General features: G+C 35.7%; 1 protein-coding gene across 2 annotated transcripts in view; it reads right to left on the reverse strand.

Annotated features, from left to right (window-relative positions):
- Positions 1–19017, reverse strand: part of LOC138707893 (inactive phospholipase C-like protein 2) — an 876200-nt gene that overhangs the window by 417974 nt on the left and 439209 nt on the right. For both annotated transcript variants that reach the window (XM_069837934.1, XM_069837935.1), the window contains exon 3: positions 6799–7005. In XM_069837934.1, the coding sequence (XP_069694035.1) occupies positions 6799–7005 (207 nt within the window). The remainder of the gene's footprint in view (positions 1–6798; positions 7006–19017) is intronic.

The raw sequence follows: 19017 nt of genomic DNA on the forward strand, positions 1-19017 counted from the left end.
TCAAAATACCAAAAGTACTTTCATTTTTATTGTAGATATGAATAAGTGAGGAATATAAAATTAGACTGAATATGTCTAAATATTTTGAATTTGGTGACTATCACGAATATACCCTTTTACAGTCCCCCGAATAAAATTTTGGCAATCACGAAATCATATCTATACTTCTATAGTGTTATTTTTTTTATTTGTATTGCTTGTATGTAATTTATTATTCTATAAATTTGTTTTAGTTAAAAATGCTGACATGTAACTTCCTAAACTCTAATAATATACAGGCATTAAAATCAGAGTTTCGTTTTGAAAATTTGAACATTATTTTTACATATTATTATGATGTATCTAAGTACATATGATATTTCCGTGCAGATATTCTGCGTCATCATATGATGAAAGATGAGTGGAACGGAGAAAAATTTTCTCCGGCACCGGGATTTGAACCCGGATTTTCAGCTCTACGTGCTGATGCTCTATCCACTAAGCCACACCGGATTCCCATCCAGATTTAAGACGGCGCTTATTCCGTCGGATCCCGGCCACTTAGTCACTCATAACGAGTGCACCTCTGCACATGTGTGGACATGGTCCCACTGTCAAACATCTATGACGCAGTGCATGAGGGTAGGCCAATAGAGGAACCTAAGGTTGGAACTTAAACTGAGTGGATTCCGACATCGGGATGGGAATCAGCACGTAGAGCTGAAAACCCGGGTTCAAATCCCGGTGCCAGAGAGAAATTTTCTCCGTTCCACTCACCTTTCATCAATATTTTTACACTAAAACCTTAGTATCACGAAATTAACTGAGTCTGCCCTACAGGTCTAAGACCAAATGTTTTATCAGCGAAGTTCTTGCAGCTTTTTGCTTATAATTTAGGTCCAATTGTATGCAGAAATATATGGAGGTATTTTAAATTTATAATTCTGAAGTTTGGCAAATTTGTGTATTTCAGGAGAATTTCTCTTCACCATCATCATCACCATCATAATCATCAATAATGAGAATTACATCTCAAGATAACTTCCGTAAAGATTCAAGCAAAGTCAAGAATAGAACTATACGCTCATAGCAGTTCTAATAACGAGATATTGCATGCTCAAATATATACTTTTGTTGTAGGCCTGTTATGTTTATTTCATTACCTGGACAAAGGATTTGGAGTATTGTAAAGTAATGGTGAAATATTTTATATACAGCCAAAGTAGTTGTGAACTTGAACCGAGCTACTGCACTGATCAAGCAGGAGTACAATTCAATCAATGAAAATTACACGTAGCTTGTTGCAAAATTATTTTAGAACCTGCACAGTATTTGCTCCGTCAGAGTATACACAACTAAACAGTAAACAGTGCAATTGTGTTCAATTGTGTCAATTAGCAGTTCGTGCACATTTCTTGCAGATATATGTAAAAAAAATAGAACAAGTACAGTGTATACAAAATTTAGAGCACGTATTTCAGAATTTGGTGGTGTGTTTATATTTACAACAGTAAACAATTCTGCAAGTTTTGTAGACGTTATGTCACAGGTTATAGGAATTTAACGTAAAGCGCCATGTAAGTACTATTAAACACAAACGTGTTTATGACGACAAAATTGCATTCTGAGACCAGTTACACTACCTCGGCTGCTGCGCGACCTGCCAATTCGTACCTTAAATCCCCCCCCCCAAGCGTATCGCTAGATGACGTCACCCGCTTCAACTCTAGGTTATGGTGGATACATTGCTTCTTCGTCTGTCAATTACCCTATACTTCATTTGAATTTGTCGTGTAATATAGAAATAAAATTATAGGAGCAACAAAACTCGTCTGAAAATGTGTCGGTCGAGATTCTGGGATCGCATCCTAGTACTGGACCGAACTTATAGACATATTCACGTCAACAAACACAGTGGATATAGCACACTTAGTGAAATTTCAAATGTGTTATCGAACACATCCTAATGACATCATTGAAGATGTACTTTTAAGTGACGTGCCTAATTTCAAGTATGCTGCAACTGTGTCAGCGAACGTGGAACGCTGTTTTTCCATATGTAGGCCTAAGTTTTTTCTTCCATGTAACAGGGTGTTGTTTTTTTCAATGGAAAATTTGAAAACGATATTCACTGTATACTATAAAAAATCATACAAGGATTATAAGGTTTATGTTTGTTAATATTTAATGTGTAATATTGTAACATTTGCGATGTCGAGAAAGTATAGGCCTATGTATCTCTGTCTCTCTCTCTCTCTCTCTCTGTTTTTTTAAGGACATCAGTCTATAGATGTAAATTTTGGGAAACCAACAAACAACTATATTAAGAGGTTTAAAAAAATAATTGTATTTTTTTCTGATTGTTAATTATGTAGCTACCTATGTTTTGAGAAGATCTTTTAATATATTAATGATTTATTTTTAAAGAATTTCCTTAATTTTCACACGATGGAATAAAGTGATATGTCCTTTCAAAAAAAAAAAAGATTCAATTATTTAGTTCGAAATGAAATGTATATTATGTAGGCCAGTATATTTATTTAAACTATGTACCGAGGTAATACATTCATTTGTTCTCAAATAATTTTGTAATGTTGCGTGTAATTTTCCATGACTGAAGTGTACTTCTGCTTTGTCAATAGAGTAGCTCTGTTCCCATTCACTCAACCTTAGGCTATATTCGTATATACTACGTTTCAACATTACCTTATAGTGCTCCAAATCCCTTGCCCTGTTAATTACAGTTTGAAATCCGTAATATACTTTCAATAAGTATCATGTTCCACAAAGTTAAACGTTTTGAGACTTAAAAGTATTTCACCTACCAGCATTATTAACTGTACGATTCACATTGCTTATTAAAAGAAAACAGTGTGTGCGTTTTGGGAAATACAGATGTTTAAGGCCTCTTAAAAATTTATCTCTGATACTAAATATGACAACTGTGCATACGACACATAAAGTGGAATAGCAACCAAGAAGGAGGTGGGATCATTATGTCCGTAAATGGGATTTTGTGACTCTTCCAATTGCTAGGTGGCCAAATATATAAATATAACTTTATATTTTCACGGTAATCAATGAGGTGCGAGGTTTATGAGTGCTTGCATGGTGTTCTGGATGTAAAGACATTCAATATTCCGGGTGTCTTATATCTAGAACATGGTGTAAAAATCCCAAAACTTCCCACTATCTTCAAATTTGTAAACCACACTTCTCATTAGGAGTGCAACGTGTAACAACTGTGCCTCAAGATGTTGCAAAGAGAATAGACCGAAAAGATGACGTAAAGACGGAGGGTTTTTATCTATCCACGGAGAATTCACTCTCTCGTCTAACGGACGAGAACGTTTGATTCCCGCTATACGGAAGCAGTAATAGGCGGGTAGATAGATGGTTGGGTCAACAGCACGTGTTGTACATAAATTAATTCTCACCACATGAAAGCAGTTTGGAGTAGTTTGGCGATCAAACATGTTTTGGACGTGTTATTCGTGCTGTGAGACCCATTTACAAAATATCTATTTTGTCAGGATCGCTCCGTTGCGATTTATGTACTTGCGTTGTATTATATGGCTTGCATTTAAGTAACTTTGCTGCGACTCTTGGTGTTGACTTAGATACACCAACCTCCTGTGCTAAAGTCTGAGATTTTTGCGGCAAATTTTCGAGCCTAGCATCAATGTCGTCTAAACGTTCTTAATTGAGAACTGAGAACTCTATGGCCTGGCTGAGGTTCCTTATCAATTCAGAAGCGAGTTTCTCTCAGATTCTTGATTATATTTTGCACACTCGATGATATGAAAGTTCAGGATGTGAGAAGTCTTCCCGGAATCTTCGTCTCACACTTACTACAGACTCTGTTTTCACAAAATTATCATATAATTATAAAAACTGTGTGTTTATGTAGGGGAATGTAGGGTAAGAGTACGCACCCTCCGAATATTTATGGTAATTTCGATGTTGGCAAAACAGACTGTCCATATGTTGTGTGAGTGAAGGAAGACAAGTTGGATATGATGTAAATCACTCCGAGTTTCTTGTAGTTGTATTAAAGGTAAGAAATATGGTTTTGCCCTTTGCGATCTTTTATCTGAATATGAGACTATTGATGTTCATGTTAATAGAGTAATAGGTGAATACTTATCAGTTTCATCATATATTAAAATACTGTTGGGTACTGTTGTTATTAAACCAGCTATAGTGTCTGGGGGGATCATCGTGCTAACCACACGATACCGCCATTCTGGTTGGATGATCGTCCACCTCTGCTTCGGCATGTGGACGTGAGGTCAGCAGCCGGCTGGTCGGTCTTGGCCCTTCACGGGCTGTAGCGCCATGGATTTACTTTACTTTTTACTTTGTTAATAAAGTATGAACTACCATTCCAAGATGTGAGCAGCCACGAATCAGTACTGCTAATTGTAAAATATTACGCTAGTGGCTAAGAGTTGCCATGGGTACCCTTAGACTCGAAAGCAGCTACAGTGCGACTCAATTTTATAGAGATAATATTTTAACTTGCATTTGTTTATTTTATATTAGTTAAAATGGTTATTGTATTTTAATATCTTATTTAATTTTGTCCTATTTATTCGAATCCTATATATATATATATATATATATATATATATATATATATTATAATTTCAGTGAAGTTGCAAGAATTGGGAGACAATTGGAAAATATGAAAAAAAAATCCGAGAGAAAGATGGTTTTTACAGAAGTAATGATGGAGCAGATAAAGGAAATACTAGCTAGAAGTGAGAGCAAATTATCTATTGCACAGGATTTTAATATAAAAGAAACGAACATCATTGCTTGTTCTCTGTGTTCTGAAGAGTGTACGGAACCTCCTGATTGCGAGTAGATGAAATGTGACCAATGTAAAAGGCATGAGCACTGCACAAGTTACAGTAGACGTGGATTATTTGTTTGTGATGATGAATAAATTTGATTTGTTAAAGTTAGTTATGATCTTTGTGTCTCTGTTTGTTTACTTTTTGTTCTTGTTGCTAAAATCTGTCATCAGCTATGTGATTTAATTAACCATAATTTTTAAATTCATCTCAATTGACAGAAGAAACAAAATTTTGATATACAGATAAAAGTTAAAATAAATATAGTAGGCTATGTGAGCACTCTTGAACTTTACTACTGCTTGCTCATAGATCAGATGTCTTCTAAGAGTTCTCATTTTCAGTACCTAATGTAATTAATTAAGTTAAGAAAAATTGAATTTTTTAAAGATTTTTACAATCTCAAAGTTTTTGGAAACATTCTTCTATTTTCTATAAAAGTTTTACATGTATTAACTAAACCACTAAGCAACTAGAGCTCAAAATCCATAAAGTGCGTACTCTTACCCTCCTGTGCATGTATTACAAGTCAACTGAACTCAACTGACTGTAGGGAGAAAAACCTCTCTTTATAATTTAGGCTATATAGTGGGATGGTAGTGCTATCTCTGAAAAAGTGATATGCACGGTTTCGGAACTCAAACAAAAAAAATATAAGTTATGTGCACATAAGGTTGTGACTACTGGCTAACGCCATACAGTCCCTGTTCACATTCAGCATATAACAACCACCGATTACAGTGATCTCAAGGATGCGGTGTTATATGAAGGTAGTGGCAGTTCAGTCGTTCAATGCAAACAGTGGAAACAATATGCTCCAACAATAAATATTAAGTGAAATATTGTGAAGGAACTGGACAGTAAGCAATTCAGTGCAAAGTTTGTAGTTTAGTTACAAGAGGACGAAAACGCAAATATTTAGACCCAGTGTAATGCTAAGAAAAATATTAGGCCCACATTAATGGAAAATAAGGTTGCTGCAGACACGCATTGCACGTCACAAACAAAACGTGACAACAAAATTGATTTTTCCAGAGAGTTGTGTAAAATTCAAGAAAATCGAAAAAAAAAAAAATCCTACTTTAAGGCATTTTCAAATTTTCAACGTTTGAAATTCTATAAGTACACAAAGACTAGCCTTTTCATGGTACAATCATTTATAGAATATAGGGATAGGGAGAAACATCGAATTCCAATCATAAACCATTTCGAAAATGTGTGTATATCGGCTTTTCAGAAAGTCGACTTGATAAGTTATATACATAATTTATTTAAATTAGTCATATGTTGTTCTCTAAAAGGGAGGAAAATCGAATTCCAATCGTAATACATTTCGAAAATGTATTTATATCGGCTTTTCAGAAATTCGACTAGGTAAGTTATATACATAATTCATTTAAATTATTCATATGCTCTCTAAATACTGTAGGTACATATGTAAGAATGGTAATGTTATTTCAAGTTATGTATCCTTACAGAGATGTGCAACTTAGCTTTGACTACGTACTTTAGGAACAACTTGTTGTCTGAGTAAGTAGTAGGTATGTAGTTGTAGCCTCCTAGAACTTACTGTTCGTGCACACAGTCGATAGTCCACCGGTGCATGCACACCTTGTTTAAGTGACCATATGCTCAAGCCACGCGACCAACATCTAGTATGCTGTAGTAAATGTACCATTACCCTTACGTCAAAGGGACCGAAACCGCCAGGTCTGGACTGACATGAGTTCACAAGACATAGCTTCCTCTGGCATGGGCACACTAGTTAAGAGGTCTATTAGCAGCGCTGTCTCTCTTGCTCATCCGGAGTTGAACCCGAAAGCTAAGTACTCGAATTATAAATAGCATTATCGGCGATAGCACCACAAACAGTTGCGTCTGTTTCCAAATGACAGAATTATAATAATATTTATCTCTAATTATAATTTATATGAAACAAATTTCAAAGATCAGTACTTACATTTGTGGGCGCCGACGAGTGCGTTAAGTCCAGTAACCCATATATTGGCTTCCTCTGGTGTAGATGCCACCAGGTCCAAAGACTCGAAGTCATCGCCGTACAATATGGAAAATGCACAGTCTTCTGTGTGTCCGGAAGATAAATCTCTTGTTCGAAGAACTTCAGTGTTTTTTCCTACACGAATCTCTCTTATGCTGTCAATTGGCACTGGAAAGAAAAAAGTACATTACTATACTGCACACACGCTGCGAAGAATAAGGCATATTATAAGTTTATTGGCTATTTACATTATTATTTTAAATTATTTTTAAGTGTATGTTTGGTGGTGAAAGCGCGTAAAGAAAGATTTACGTTGTTCACTTTGAAAAACAGATTCAGTAATGAATATAATGTAACTGAGTTCTTACATAATTGGAGTTGTACACTTGCGAGATAAACACGTGTTCTTTAGGCGACTTAGTACATTGTGTAAAACATGTAATACTGTGTATTATAATGGTTTTCACGCGACTTAGTTCATACATATCATCTCCTTCGTTGCTGCAATATTTTGTCTGGGCGCATGTAATATTTAACTTACCATAAATAACAGTGGCCGAGTCTTAACATTACAATTATGCAACATTGCTTAAGCGCGAATGTCTCGTGCTCTTCTGGGCGGCTGAAAACCCGCGACCTGGGATGAAAAGGGGGTATAAGTAAGTTAATGTGGCTCAATTCAGTATTCTATTCCCCAAAGAGTATCCATATGTGATTAATACGTGCATACAGAATCGCTTCGTGTTGTAAGGGGATTATTTCAATAGAGATTCTCTGTTGTACAAGTTGCAAATCGAAGTACGATTCAAAGATTGAAGTGTTCTTGATAAGCGTAGACAGCCATGTACAGTACTCACAGAAAGAACTCCAGATAACACTGGACATGGGTCTGGAAAATTCCCCTAGATAGAAAATCACTTCGACGTCTTTCTCAGCAACTGGGAATTTCCTATGGCTCTGTTCGAACGTCTACAAAGCTACTGAAGTTAAAACCGCTGCTTGATATGGGTGAGTAAATTACTTTTACTTTACTTTTGAAGTGTTTATTAGTGTTTATTTTTAAGTGTATATTAGTATTAACTTACGCGACAAACTGTAGGTAAATTTTTTGAGTGTTTATCTTTTTTTGCGACAAACTGCAGGTAGATTTATTGCGGACTTCCTGACACCTATTCACCGTGGATGACTCACCCAAGACCCGCAAGCAGTGGAAACGGGAGCGCGGAGGATTGTTCATCCTGTAGATGTATGTGAAGCGAAATGTTAATTTATGATCTTGAAGTCCGTAATCGTTTATTTATCAAAATTTTACTTTCCTATTATGAGATAATGTAGAGTATGTAATGAGAATCTGTAGAACAAATAATGAGTTATTCAAAAGGTATTAGTTTTTTCTAGAGGTTTTTTACGACGCTTTATCAACGTCTTAGGTTATTTAACATCTGAATGAGATGAAGATGATAATGCCGGTGAAATGAATCCGGGTCCAGCACCGATAGTTACCTAGCATTTACTCATGTTGGGTTGAGGGAAAACCCCGGAAAAACCTCAACCAGGTAACTTGCCCCGACCGGGAATCGAACCCGGGCCACTGGTTTCGACTCCTTAAATACCAGTCAGTCGAAGTTATCTTTCATGAGAGAATTCAATTAGAAGAACTTGAGTACGATATTTGAAAATTAAAATTAATCAATCACCCGGACTACATGAGGTCTATGAACAGACCTTAATCGACTTAAGCAGGAATGAGAAGGAAATATTTTTACTTGCAATAAATTCTTCGTGGCATTCTGGAAAATTATCAGATTGGAAAAGAGCTACATTTATAAGATATTCATATTGAAACAAAATAAATCCTTTAGAAATGCAGAAATGTGTGCATTAATATTCTAAACAAGTATTGCATGCAAATTTTCCGAACGAATAATTGAAGAGAAATCATACCAACTCCAGATAAATAATTTTATTTATTTATTTAACCTGGTAGAGATAAGGCCATCAGGCCTTCTCTTCCCCTCTACCAGGGGATTACAACTGCAATATTAAGAATACAATTACAACTATAATAATCTTCAGATCGAAGAAAAATAGGGATTTAAACAAGGTCATTATATCACATAACATAGTCATATTTACACAAAAGGTGAAAAACGGTACAAGTAAATTCTCAGGACATAATAATTACAGTATTTAATCCTCTCACAGGCTTTTGGTAGGGTGTGGCATAAGCAATACTCCATGAACTTCAAGAATATTTCTGAATTCGCCCATACGTGCTACATGTCCTGCCCGTCTCAAGCGTTTGGATTTAATGTTTCTAATTATGTCAGGTGAAGAATAAAATGCCTCCAGTTGCGCGTTGTGTGACTTTCTCTACCCTCCTGTAACTTCATCCCTGTTAGCCCCAAATATTTTCCTAAGCACCTTATTCTCAAACACCCTTAACCTATGTTTCTCTCTCAAAGTGAGAGTCCAAGTTTCACAACCATACAGAACAACCGATACTGTTTTATAAATTCTGACTTTCAGCTTTTTTGAGAGCTGACTGTATGACAAAATCTTCTCAACCTAATAATAGCAGGCATTTCCCCTATTTATTCTGCTTTTAATTTCCTCCGAGTGTCATTTACATTTGTTACTGTTGCTGTACTATGTTCTAGTCACGAGACGTAATCATATACTTTGTCTTTTCGGGATTTATTTGGAAACGTATCTTTTTACTTGCTTCAAGTATTTTCCCTAATAATTTATGAATTTTATAATAAGTCTAGACGACACCAGCAGTGATGACTATGATGATGATGATGATGGTAATGAAGACGGGAAGAGGAGGAATAATAATAATAATAATAATAATAATAATAATAATAATATTGATAATGACTATGTGAAAGTGAAGTTTTTGGAAACCCAACAACTACAGACCTGTGGTTCTAGTTAAAGACTTCATGCATCGCTTACCATCAGTAGCTCACGGCCAGATACGAATATTGTAATAATTGGAGTTCTGATCATACTGTATAGCACACGGAAGAATAAAACTGTAATTTATTTATGTTTGTTATTTAGTGAAACCATATACTTTCACCTACCATATCCAACAGAATGCACTGAAATTAAATAGCCGGTACTTGGATCGAAGGTTTCCTGATCGATGGATAACTTGGGTAGAGTTGGCCCAATTGCTTGGCCTCCACGCTCATCTGATCTGAACCCTCTCGATTTCTACTTGTGGGGCCATTTAAAATCATTGGTTTATTCGTCTCCGGTGCCTGATTTGGAATCCCTTCGGAATCGAATTGTGGCATATTCTGAGGACATACGCAATACTCCTGGAGTTTGGGATCGTGTTCGCAGGTCAATGAGACATCGATGTGGGGACTGTATTCAAGCAGGAGGTGGACATTTTGAACATCTTCTGTAATGACAACAACCTGCGGAAAGAAAAACGTTCCGGTGAATTTCAATGTTGTGAAGGCCATAACTCGGAAATGAAGCAATTCCGGACACATGTTGTAATGAACTATTTTGATGGTGTACATGTGGGAAATACATACCTGAAATTATGCCCCGTATTTTTGAAACACCTTGTATAAATGTTCAAGGGAAAAACTTATATGAAAACACATTTTATTCAGTGCCTTAGTAAATTGCTTCATTAAGCTAAATTTTATATGTTGGGGCGGTAACAGAATTTTTTCAGGATTTACTAAGCTCTTCTTCATTATGTTCTTGGAACCTGGTATCAGTGTGTGTCTTATAGGCCATTCTCGTTTTGTCCAGTGATTCTATGTCGACTGTCCCATTCACATATGTAACATGGGTACTTGGCGCAACCCTGTTGTTGTCCTAAGAACATGCACAAAATCTTCAAATCATCGCAGAGCATCCATTGATGTTCCTTGTACTTGACTTTTTCATACGTTTTCTTGAGATTGCTACAATGAGCAACTGGAACTGATACTAGAAGGTTACCATTATGTAGTAACACACTTTTTAAACTTCTCATGCTTGAATCGATGAAGAGCCTTCATTCATTTTTTTTGTACTCAGCTCTTAACATTTTATGAGGTTTGGAATGTCAGTGCAATGTACTAAAGAGTCTTCTTGGTTAAAATACTGTTGTAGATCTTTCTCTCGATTTTTGTAAAAAGGTTACGTAGGCTCCTGCAGCTAGCAGATTCTTCTCTTTCAGCTTTGAAGCTATAAGTTCTGAAGTGTCTTTGGGAGATTTAGATCTCTAATCAAATCATTCAGCTCATATTGTGTGAAAGGTTGGAGCATGCCTTGTGTGTCTGCCCAATCAGAATCTTCTCAACAGGTATAGAACTTGTTTCAGAATGCCCTATATGAAGGTCGTTAGGAGGGTTTGGTACAGGAATATCAAGACCATGTGGTATAGGTCTAAGCAGATTCCAAATTAGGATAAATCATTCCTTTTTTTTGTATTGAAGCCTTTAACTTCGCAAATACAAAAATAGTAGTCATCAGTATGGTTTTTTGGCTCATGCCACACCATCGGAATTACAAAACCAAGGGCTTTCTTCTTTCCCTTTAACCAGTTACTTAATTCCGCAATAAAACACTGCACGCTTTATGAGGGGCCCATGGTTTATCCTAATCGCCCAGCTTAATTCCAAAATAAGCAAAATAAACGCTCTTAACTTGTGAAATTATATTGTGTCTCTGTTTTGCAATCCTGAAACGTCCACAAATATAACAAAATATATTTGGATCATTCAAACACTGCCTTCTGTTCATGGCTATAGCACAACAAACAAACTAAACCACACCAAATAGTCCACAGAAACACACTACATTAGAATAGACTTCTCAGAACTGGTTGATGTAACTTTTCTCCAATGTCTGCCATTACAACAGTAGAAAGTGCTGCCATTTGATCATAAAATATTGTCACCTCCAACAACACAGTGATGCAAAATTAACAAAATTAGAGTGATTGTTTACTCTCAAATAAATAGTTGTGTTCCTATTTAATTGGAGATATTGTGTATTTTTTAATGTCTTAATAATCACAAATACTGAAATTATTAAAAATTGGTATGTGATAGAGCAAAACCGTTGACATTACTGGAGTCAGGTGAACAAAGTCAATATGAAACAAGTGTCAAAACCAAAAAAGGAAAATCTGTGTTGATCTGTGTAATTCTTCCCTTTAAGCGGATGCATTTAATTAATTTTAATAAATTTACATAAAATGACTGATCATAAAGTAACCACTTGTAATATTATTCTTATTTTACAGAAATCGATATTCAGTTACTATATAAGTGTGCAAATGTATTGGAGGAAATAGATATTTGAGTACTTTAGTAGAGTCATTTCATAACTCACAACATACAAAAAAATATATATATATTTATTCTTTAATAATTCATGTTATATAAAACAAGATTTTACTTAAAACATTCATTCATATTTAGAATTAGATGGCGTATTTAAAATAATTACTGCCAAATGGTAATTAGTGAGATTTAAGGTTTTGATTAATTGACAAAAAGCAAATGTTTGAATATTGAGAGTTATGATTGTAGAGGACTCATTAATTTTATTAAGATATTCTAAATACGAGTACATTAATTTCTTTTCAAATCCAGTACTACTGCATTAAATAAAGCAAGAGAGTACATACTGTACTTTCCGACGAAAAGAGAAATTAGGACCTTGGTGGCCAAATCCCTGCACTGTGAGAGATTGTTAAGGCGTGCATAATTTTATTTATGTACGCGGAACCTGTTCTCAGTCTCAGTGGAGAGGATATGTCAAGTTTTTTCGATGGTGAACACATAAGGAAATGGATAATGCATAGGCTACTCTATAATATGTAGGTTTAATACTTTAAACAAAGAAATTATTTATACTGTAGATTTTTCCTTCAATTATAATGTTTTAACTACTGCGTGTTCAGTTCAAAGTGTGTCATGGCTCGCTGTATGCCGTCATGTGGCTAGCCGAAGAGCCTAGAGAATTCAATCTTCCTACACTTCCGCAAAGGCGTATTACCTATGTGCCAGAGAAGTTGCCTGGCAAGTACGGCGTTCATTCTGAAGAGTACTTACCGATACGTACGGTATTGCCAGTAGTGGCAGGAATGTGAACTGTTTGGAAACACGTACTGTGGTGAGTTGTTTCCTTTATGGGGAGAGGGTTAAGACAATTAATTACGTATTTGTTGACATTAACTTCGACAGTCAACATGGACAAGGAGCATTTGATTTGTGTTGTGGAATGTTGCCATTACCGATGATTACAAATACCCTGCATACGATTTGCCCGCGCAAAATACAGTTCGAAAGAGGTTATGGTAGCACACAGACCGTACAGACCGCCATCTGTTGCTACGACGTTCAAGTCATACCGTACACGTTCTCAAGTTCAGATTGAACGCCTTAAATAATAGGCATCTTCTCTGACATAAAAGCTGAAACTCGCTTCAAATCGCTGACTCACAACAGTGACGTCATGACACACTTTGAAATGAACACCCAGTAGACCTAAAATATCAATACTTAAAAACACAAATTGAAGAAATGCTTCTTTGAAAAATAAATTGAAATAAAACATTATTTTCTAGAAGAAAAATATCTAAAATGCATAACAAATTCAGGGTATACAGTAGGATTACATAAACTTATTTCTATCCCAAGTTTATCACTACGAAGATCATTCAGAAGGGCTTCGTCATACACTCCCTTGACACCTGCATAATAACTAATATGGTATGTTTTATAAGGGCGCTCGAAATAAAATTTTCTAATAGTAGTAATATCTTTTCTACGAATTCAACACTGTGCTCCATTTTCTAACTTCCAAAATAAATAATCGTCTTCCTATAAAGGATTCAGTTGACACTCTGAGCGTCCTTTAATATGACACGTGCTAGCCATACTGTATCTCACTTACAAAAACTCTTTTTACATAAAACATTGATTGATTACGTATTTTAGATAGCTTTTTAAGCGCTGCAATCGGTATTTGTCACAGTGACTTTAGCGAGACAGGAGCGCCTAGAGGTTAGACAATGTCCAGAACAGTGTACACGAGTATTTTCATTCAGTGTAGGCTATTCATTGCAAATGTACAGCTGTCAAAAGAAAAAGTGGCCGCTCTCCTGAAACGAAGTTCCCTTCGGGTATCTTCGCTACAATTCGAAGACAGACGATGTTGCATGTTGTTGGACCACGTTGCCTGATATCTACAGTTATAATTGAAGTATACTGTATGTTATTCAATAGCATAATGGTAGCGTTCAGGCCTCTTATTCATGAGGTCCTGCGTTCGATTACAACCTCGTGCTTTTTATGTCCTTTTTTGTTCTGTTTTTGAGAGAGACAAACTAGACATAATGGCTCCTTTCTCTTTTATGATTATTTTAGTAATTAACATCAGGTTCATTAATATATTAAGCTATGATTTTATCATTGTCATTATGATATTGTGGCTGCAAATGGAAAGAAAAAAGATTTTATTCTCAATAAAACATCTTTCGTGGCATAAACATAACAAATTTACTGGCGTCGGCCTTAAAACATTCAAACAATTAAGCGTTCAAAAAACAAAACAAAAAGCCACAATTCAATATTTAGTCTATCTTCCTCTTACCTCGATCATCTTGCAGTCGAGTGGGCATGGAATTGACTAGTCTTTGCAAATAGCGACTGTTCTTAGACACGATATTCCAGGCATTCTGACAATACACACATAAATGTTCTGTCCATGGGCAGGTCTTACATTGCAAACCCAGCAATCTCCAATCTTTCCTATTTTCTGCCTTCCCCTTAGTCTCCGCATATGATCCACATATCCTAATGCCGTCTATTATTCTTTTCAACCAGAGACCCAACCTTTCTCTTTTCTCTTTCTAATCAGTTTCAGCATCATTCTTTCTTCACTCACTTTTTCAAACAAAATTTTATTTCTTATTCTGTCTGTCCACTTTACACGCACCGTTCTTCTCCACATCCACATTTCAAATGCTTCAATTCGTTTCTCTTCATTTCGTCGTAATGTCCATGTTCTTTCCCCATACAATGCCACACTCCACACAAAGCACTTCACTAGTCTCTTCCTTAGTTCTTTTTCCAGAGGTCCGCAGAAGATCCTTCTTCTTCTATTAAAAGCTTCCTTTGTTCATGTTTGCAGTTTTTCTTGGGAAGGATAGGCCTAAATGCGGTAACATCCCGTTGCTTTCCGCACACCACTATCTCTTTCGCATCTTATTAAATTCCAGGGGACCCAAGCGTGGAGATGAGGAGAGTGGATTTGACTAACTGGGCCCTCCGGACTTCACCGAAAGTCACGGAAAGGGTTAAATATTAATTCTATCAGGACGTTTGACCCGATCAGAGACCGGGAAATCTCAATTAGCCTTTGCCACCCTCATCTTGGACTAGCTTCTACGAATCATCAGAAAATCTTAGAGTGTGATTGGGCCAATTTTTCCGAAAATGTTTCCACACTTTTGCTCTCGTAGCTCAGCGGACGAACGTCGGAATTTAGATGTCAACGTCTCAGGTTCAATTCCTCGTTACTCCTTTTCATTTTATTGTGGTTCAAGATAGTATAATGTAATAATACAAAAAAGAAAAACTAATACCAGTATTATGCAACTGGATTTTTCCAAACCTAATATTAAATTTATGTTATTTATATCGCTAAAGAATGATTACAATGTAAATAACTTGAATATTATTTATACAGTATCACTAAAGAACGATAAGAGAATATAAATGATAAATATAGGTTTGTTTAATTAATATATTGCGAAAGAAAAATAACAATATAAATAACTTGAATATTGTTTTATAATGCTAATGAGGGAAAACATAATATAAATGATAACTTGAATATTATTTAAATCGCTAAAGAACGATAACAATATAAAAAACGTGAATATTATTCATATCGGAATTTCACAGATTTATTACAGATGTATTTAAGAAATTGTAGAAGAATAGTAATTAGTAACAGTGTCCTATTTATTCTTCTTGGAGCCAAATTTGTAACTTTTAAAAGTGTGGTTACTATGTTGAAGTGTATGTGTTGTAACGGATGCTTGATTTGTTATGTATGTGAGTCAGTTATGGGATGCTTGATGTCGTCGCAATGTCGTAATTATAGTTTGATTGTGTTTGTGTGACTATTGTGTATTAATTTATGATGTATGGTACGGAAAGCTGCATATTTGTGTTATAGAAGTGTTACGTATGCGTGTTGTTAATGCTTTTGTATGTTACAAATTGATACCTGATATTTGTTTTGCAATCGCAATGCCTACTTTACGGATTGTTTATGTTTTGTTTACATCGCGTAAGCTAGTTTAATTTTCTTTTCCATTTCTCTTTATGCTTATCTTTTTTGTGTATAAAACTATAGCCTATACTATACATGTGTAAAATAGGGCTAACCCCCATTGGAAATATAATAATAATTATTATTCATATCGTTATAATACGATAACAGAATACAAATGATGACCTGAATTTTATTCATATCTCTAAAGAACGATAACAAAATATAAATAACGTGATATCCATAAAGAACGATAACTGGATATAAATGATAATTTGAATATCATTTACATCGCTAAAGAACGATTAAAAAATAAAATAAAAACTTGAAGAAGGCCCGCACCTACGACCTTTGAATCATTAAACAAGCACTCTACCGCTGGTCTACGAGGCGCAGATATGGAATACTTTCATAGTTCCGGAACTGCTTGTACAAGCACATGCATCGTGTAACATCGCCGCGACCCGAAGTGGACTTTGAAAATATTCGCTGTTCACGAGTGCGGCCAATTTTTTTTTGACAGCTGTACACTAATGCCTTTCTCTATTTTAGTAGAATTGAAACTATAATTATCCTTTATAAAAACACTTCATTCAACATTTTAAGGAATGAATAAAGCAAAATAAAAAAAACAACAGATATTTAAGGAAAAGTTTGCAGACGAAATGGAAGTTCTTTGAAAATGCAATATTATTAAATGACGTTAAAACAAATCTACATACTATGAACTAAATCGTTGTTAATGGCGATGACACTAAAATACATTCCTTGTCAAGAGAGTCACGCTATTAAATCGCTCTTATGAAGTACAGTGCAGGCCAACGTCTCCTGAAGATACAGTCCCAATTGAGACGTTTTTCCACAGAAACAACAGTCTGCAAGGTGAGGGAACGCGGTAAAATTTCGTATGCGTATCCATGATTCTCTCACTTGTTGCATAATATATTTTGTGTATTCTTGCGAATTTTGGATGATATACTGGCATGATTCTCACTGCACGACTTGGATTATAAACTTGAAAAAGAGATGACGTTCTTCTTTCTCATCGGCTCCATCGAAGAAGTTTAAACTCGGCAGTATTAACTGACTTGACATATTCAAGCAATCTCACGTCTTACCGTCTTCGCTGATCGAAATTTGAACCAATGATTATATAGGCGTTAAATCGTCATACCAAATGCACATGTGCGTGCGCCGTAGCTTATACTGTAAGTTAGTAAGAACCTTGTGGTGAGGGTAAGTGAGCAAGCTAGTTACAAGTGGAAGCATAGGGAGGGAGGGAAGCTTCCCAGTCCACTCTCTTCTTTCCTCGTGTGCAGGTAGGTTTCACGAGATAACGGGCCGATAGGAATTCTTACCAAGATATATCCCGAGAGTTTCCCGGCTTTGAGATTCTCGTCACGTATGAGAATCTTATTGCCGAATGGCAGGATAGGAAACAAAATTCACGCTATTAACGTTATTGAACTTTAAGCAATGTAAAATACAAATGTGGACATAGACTATCCTATTGTGTGAATTAGCGTTAAATGCCGTTTTTTACATTCTGGAAAATTATACACACACACACACACATATATATATATACACACACACATACACAGGGTGTTTAAAATGTATACAATACTTTGTGTGGTGATAGCATGCATCAAAACAAGAAAATAATGTCTAATAAGCATGGGTCCTACAACAGATACTTTCGAGATCTGAACACTTGTTCATAGGAGGTGCTCAATGTGACGTCCATTTATGGCAATGCATTTCTCTGCCCTACAGTACAGCAGACTACCAGGTAATCATACCGTAGTTGACATCCCAGGCTTGCAATATTGTTACGTCACAAGGAATACTGAAAACAAAAGTTTGGTTGCGGATATGAGCGGAGTTCAGCAGAGATGATGATGTGAATTTTCGTAATCAACATATGTGGGCTGATAAAAATGTCCATTCAATTGAAGAAACAAGGCATCGGCACTGATTCTCTATCAACGCATGGGCAGGCGTTCTTGGTGATAGATTAATAGGGCCATACATGCTATCACTGAGATTAACTGGGGCTCGTTATCAGGACTTTCTTATTAATGTATTAACAACAAATTTCAAAGAGTGCACAATTCCTTACGCCAAAGGGCAGAGGAATGCATTGCCATGAATGGACGTGACATTGAGTACCTCCTATGAACAAGTATTCAGATCTCAGAAATTATGTGTTGTAGGACCATGTTTATCAGACATTATTTTCATGTTTTGATGCATACTAGGACCCCTTAAAACATTGCATACTTTTTTAACAGTCTGTATATATATATATATATATATATATATATATATATATATATATCTTAATGTTGTCTATCATCTCATATCTTCTTCTGCCTCGAACTTTTATTCCGTTCACTATTCCTTCCGGTGCATCCTTTAGTAGGCAGTTTCTTCTTAGTCAGTGACCCAGCCAATTCCTTTTTCTCTTCCTGATCAGTTTCAGCATTATTCTTTCTTCACCCAGTCTTTCCAGCACAACTTCATTTGTTATTCTTTATGTCCATTTCACACTCTCCATTCTTCTCCATAACCGTTTTTCAAATGCTTCCAGTCTCTTCACTTCGTCGCAATGTCCACGTTTCTGTTTCATACAATGCCACACTCCACACAAAGCACTTCACTAGTCTCTTCCTTAGTTATATTTCCAGAGATCCGCAGAAGATACTCGTTTTTCTATTAAAAGCTTTTTTTTTGCCATTGCTATCCTCCTCCTTGACTTCCTGACAGCAGCTTATATTACTGCTTATAGTACACCCAAGTATATTTATATACAACAGTCTAATTTGTATGTAAATGTTATTACGCTTACATAAACCATAAAAATGT

Source organism: Periplaneta americana, chromosome 10, assembly GCF_040183065.1.
Source record: "Periplaneta americana isolate PAMFEO1 chromosome 10, P.americana_PAMFEO1_priV1, whole genome shotgun sequence".
In the NCBI taxonomy this organism is placed as follows: domain Eukaryota; kingdom Metazoa; phylum Arthropoda; class Insecta; order Blattodea; family Blattidae; genus Periplaneta; species Periplaneta americana.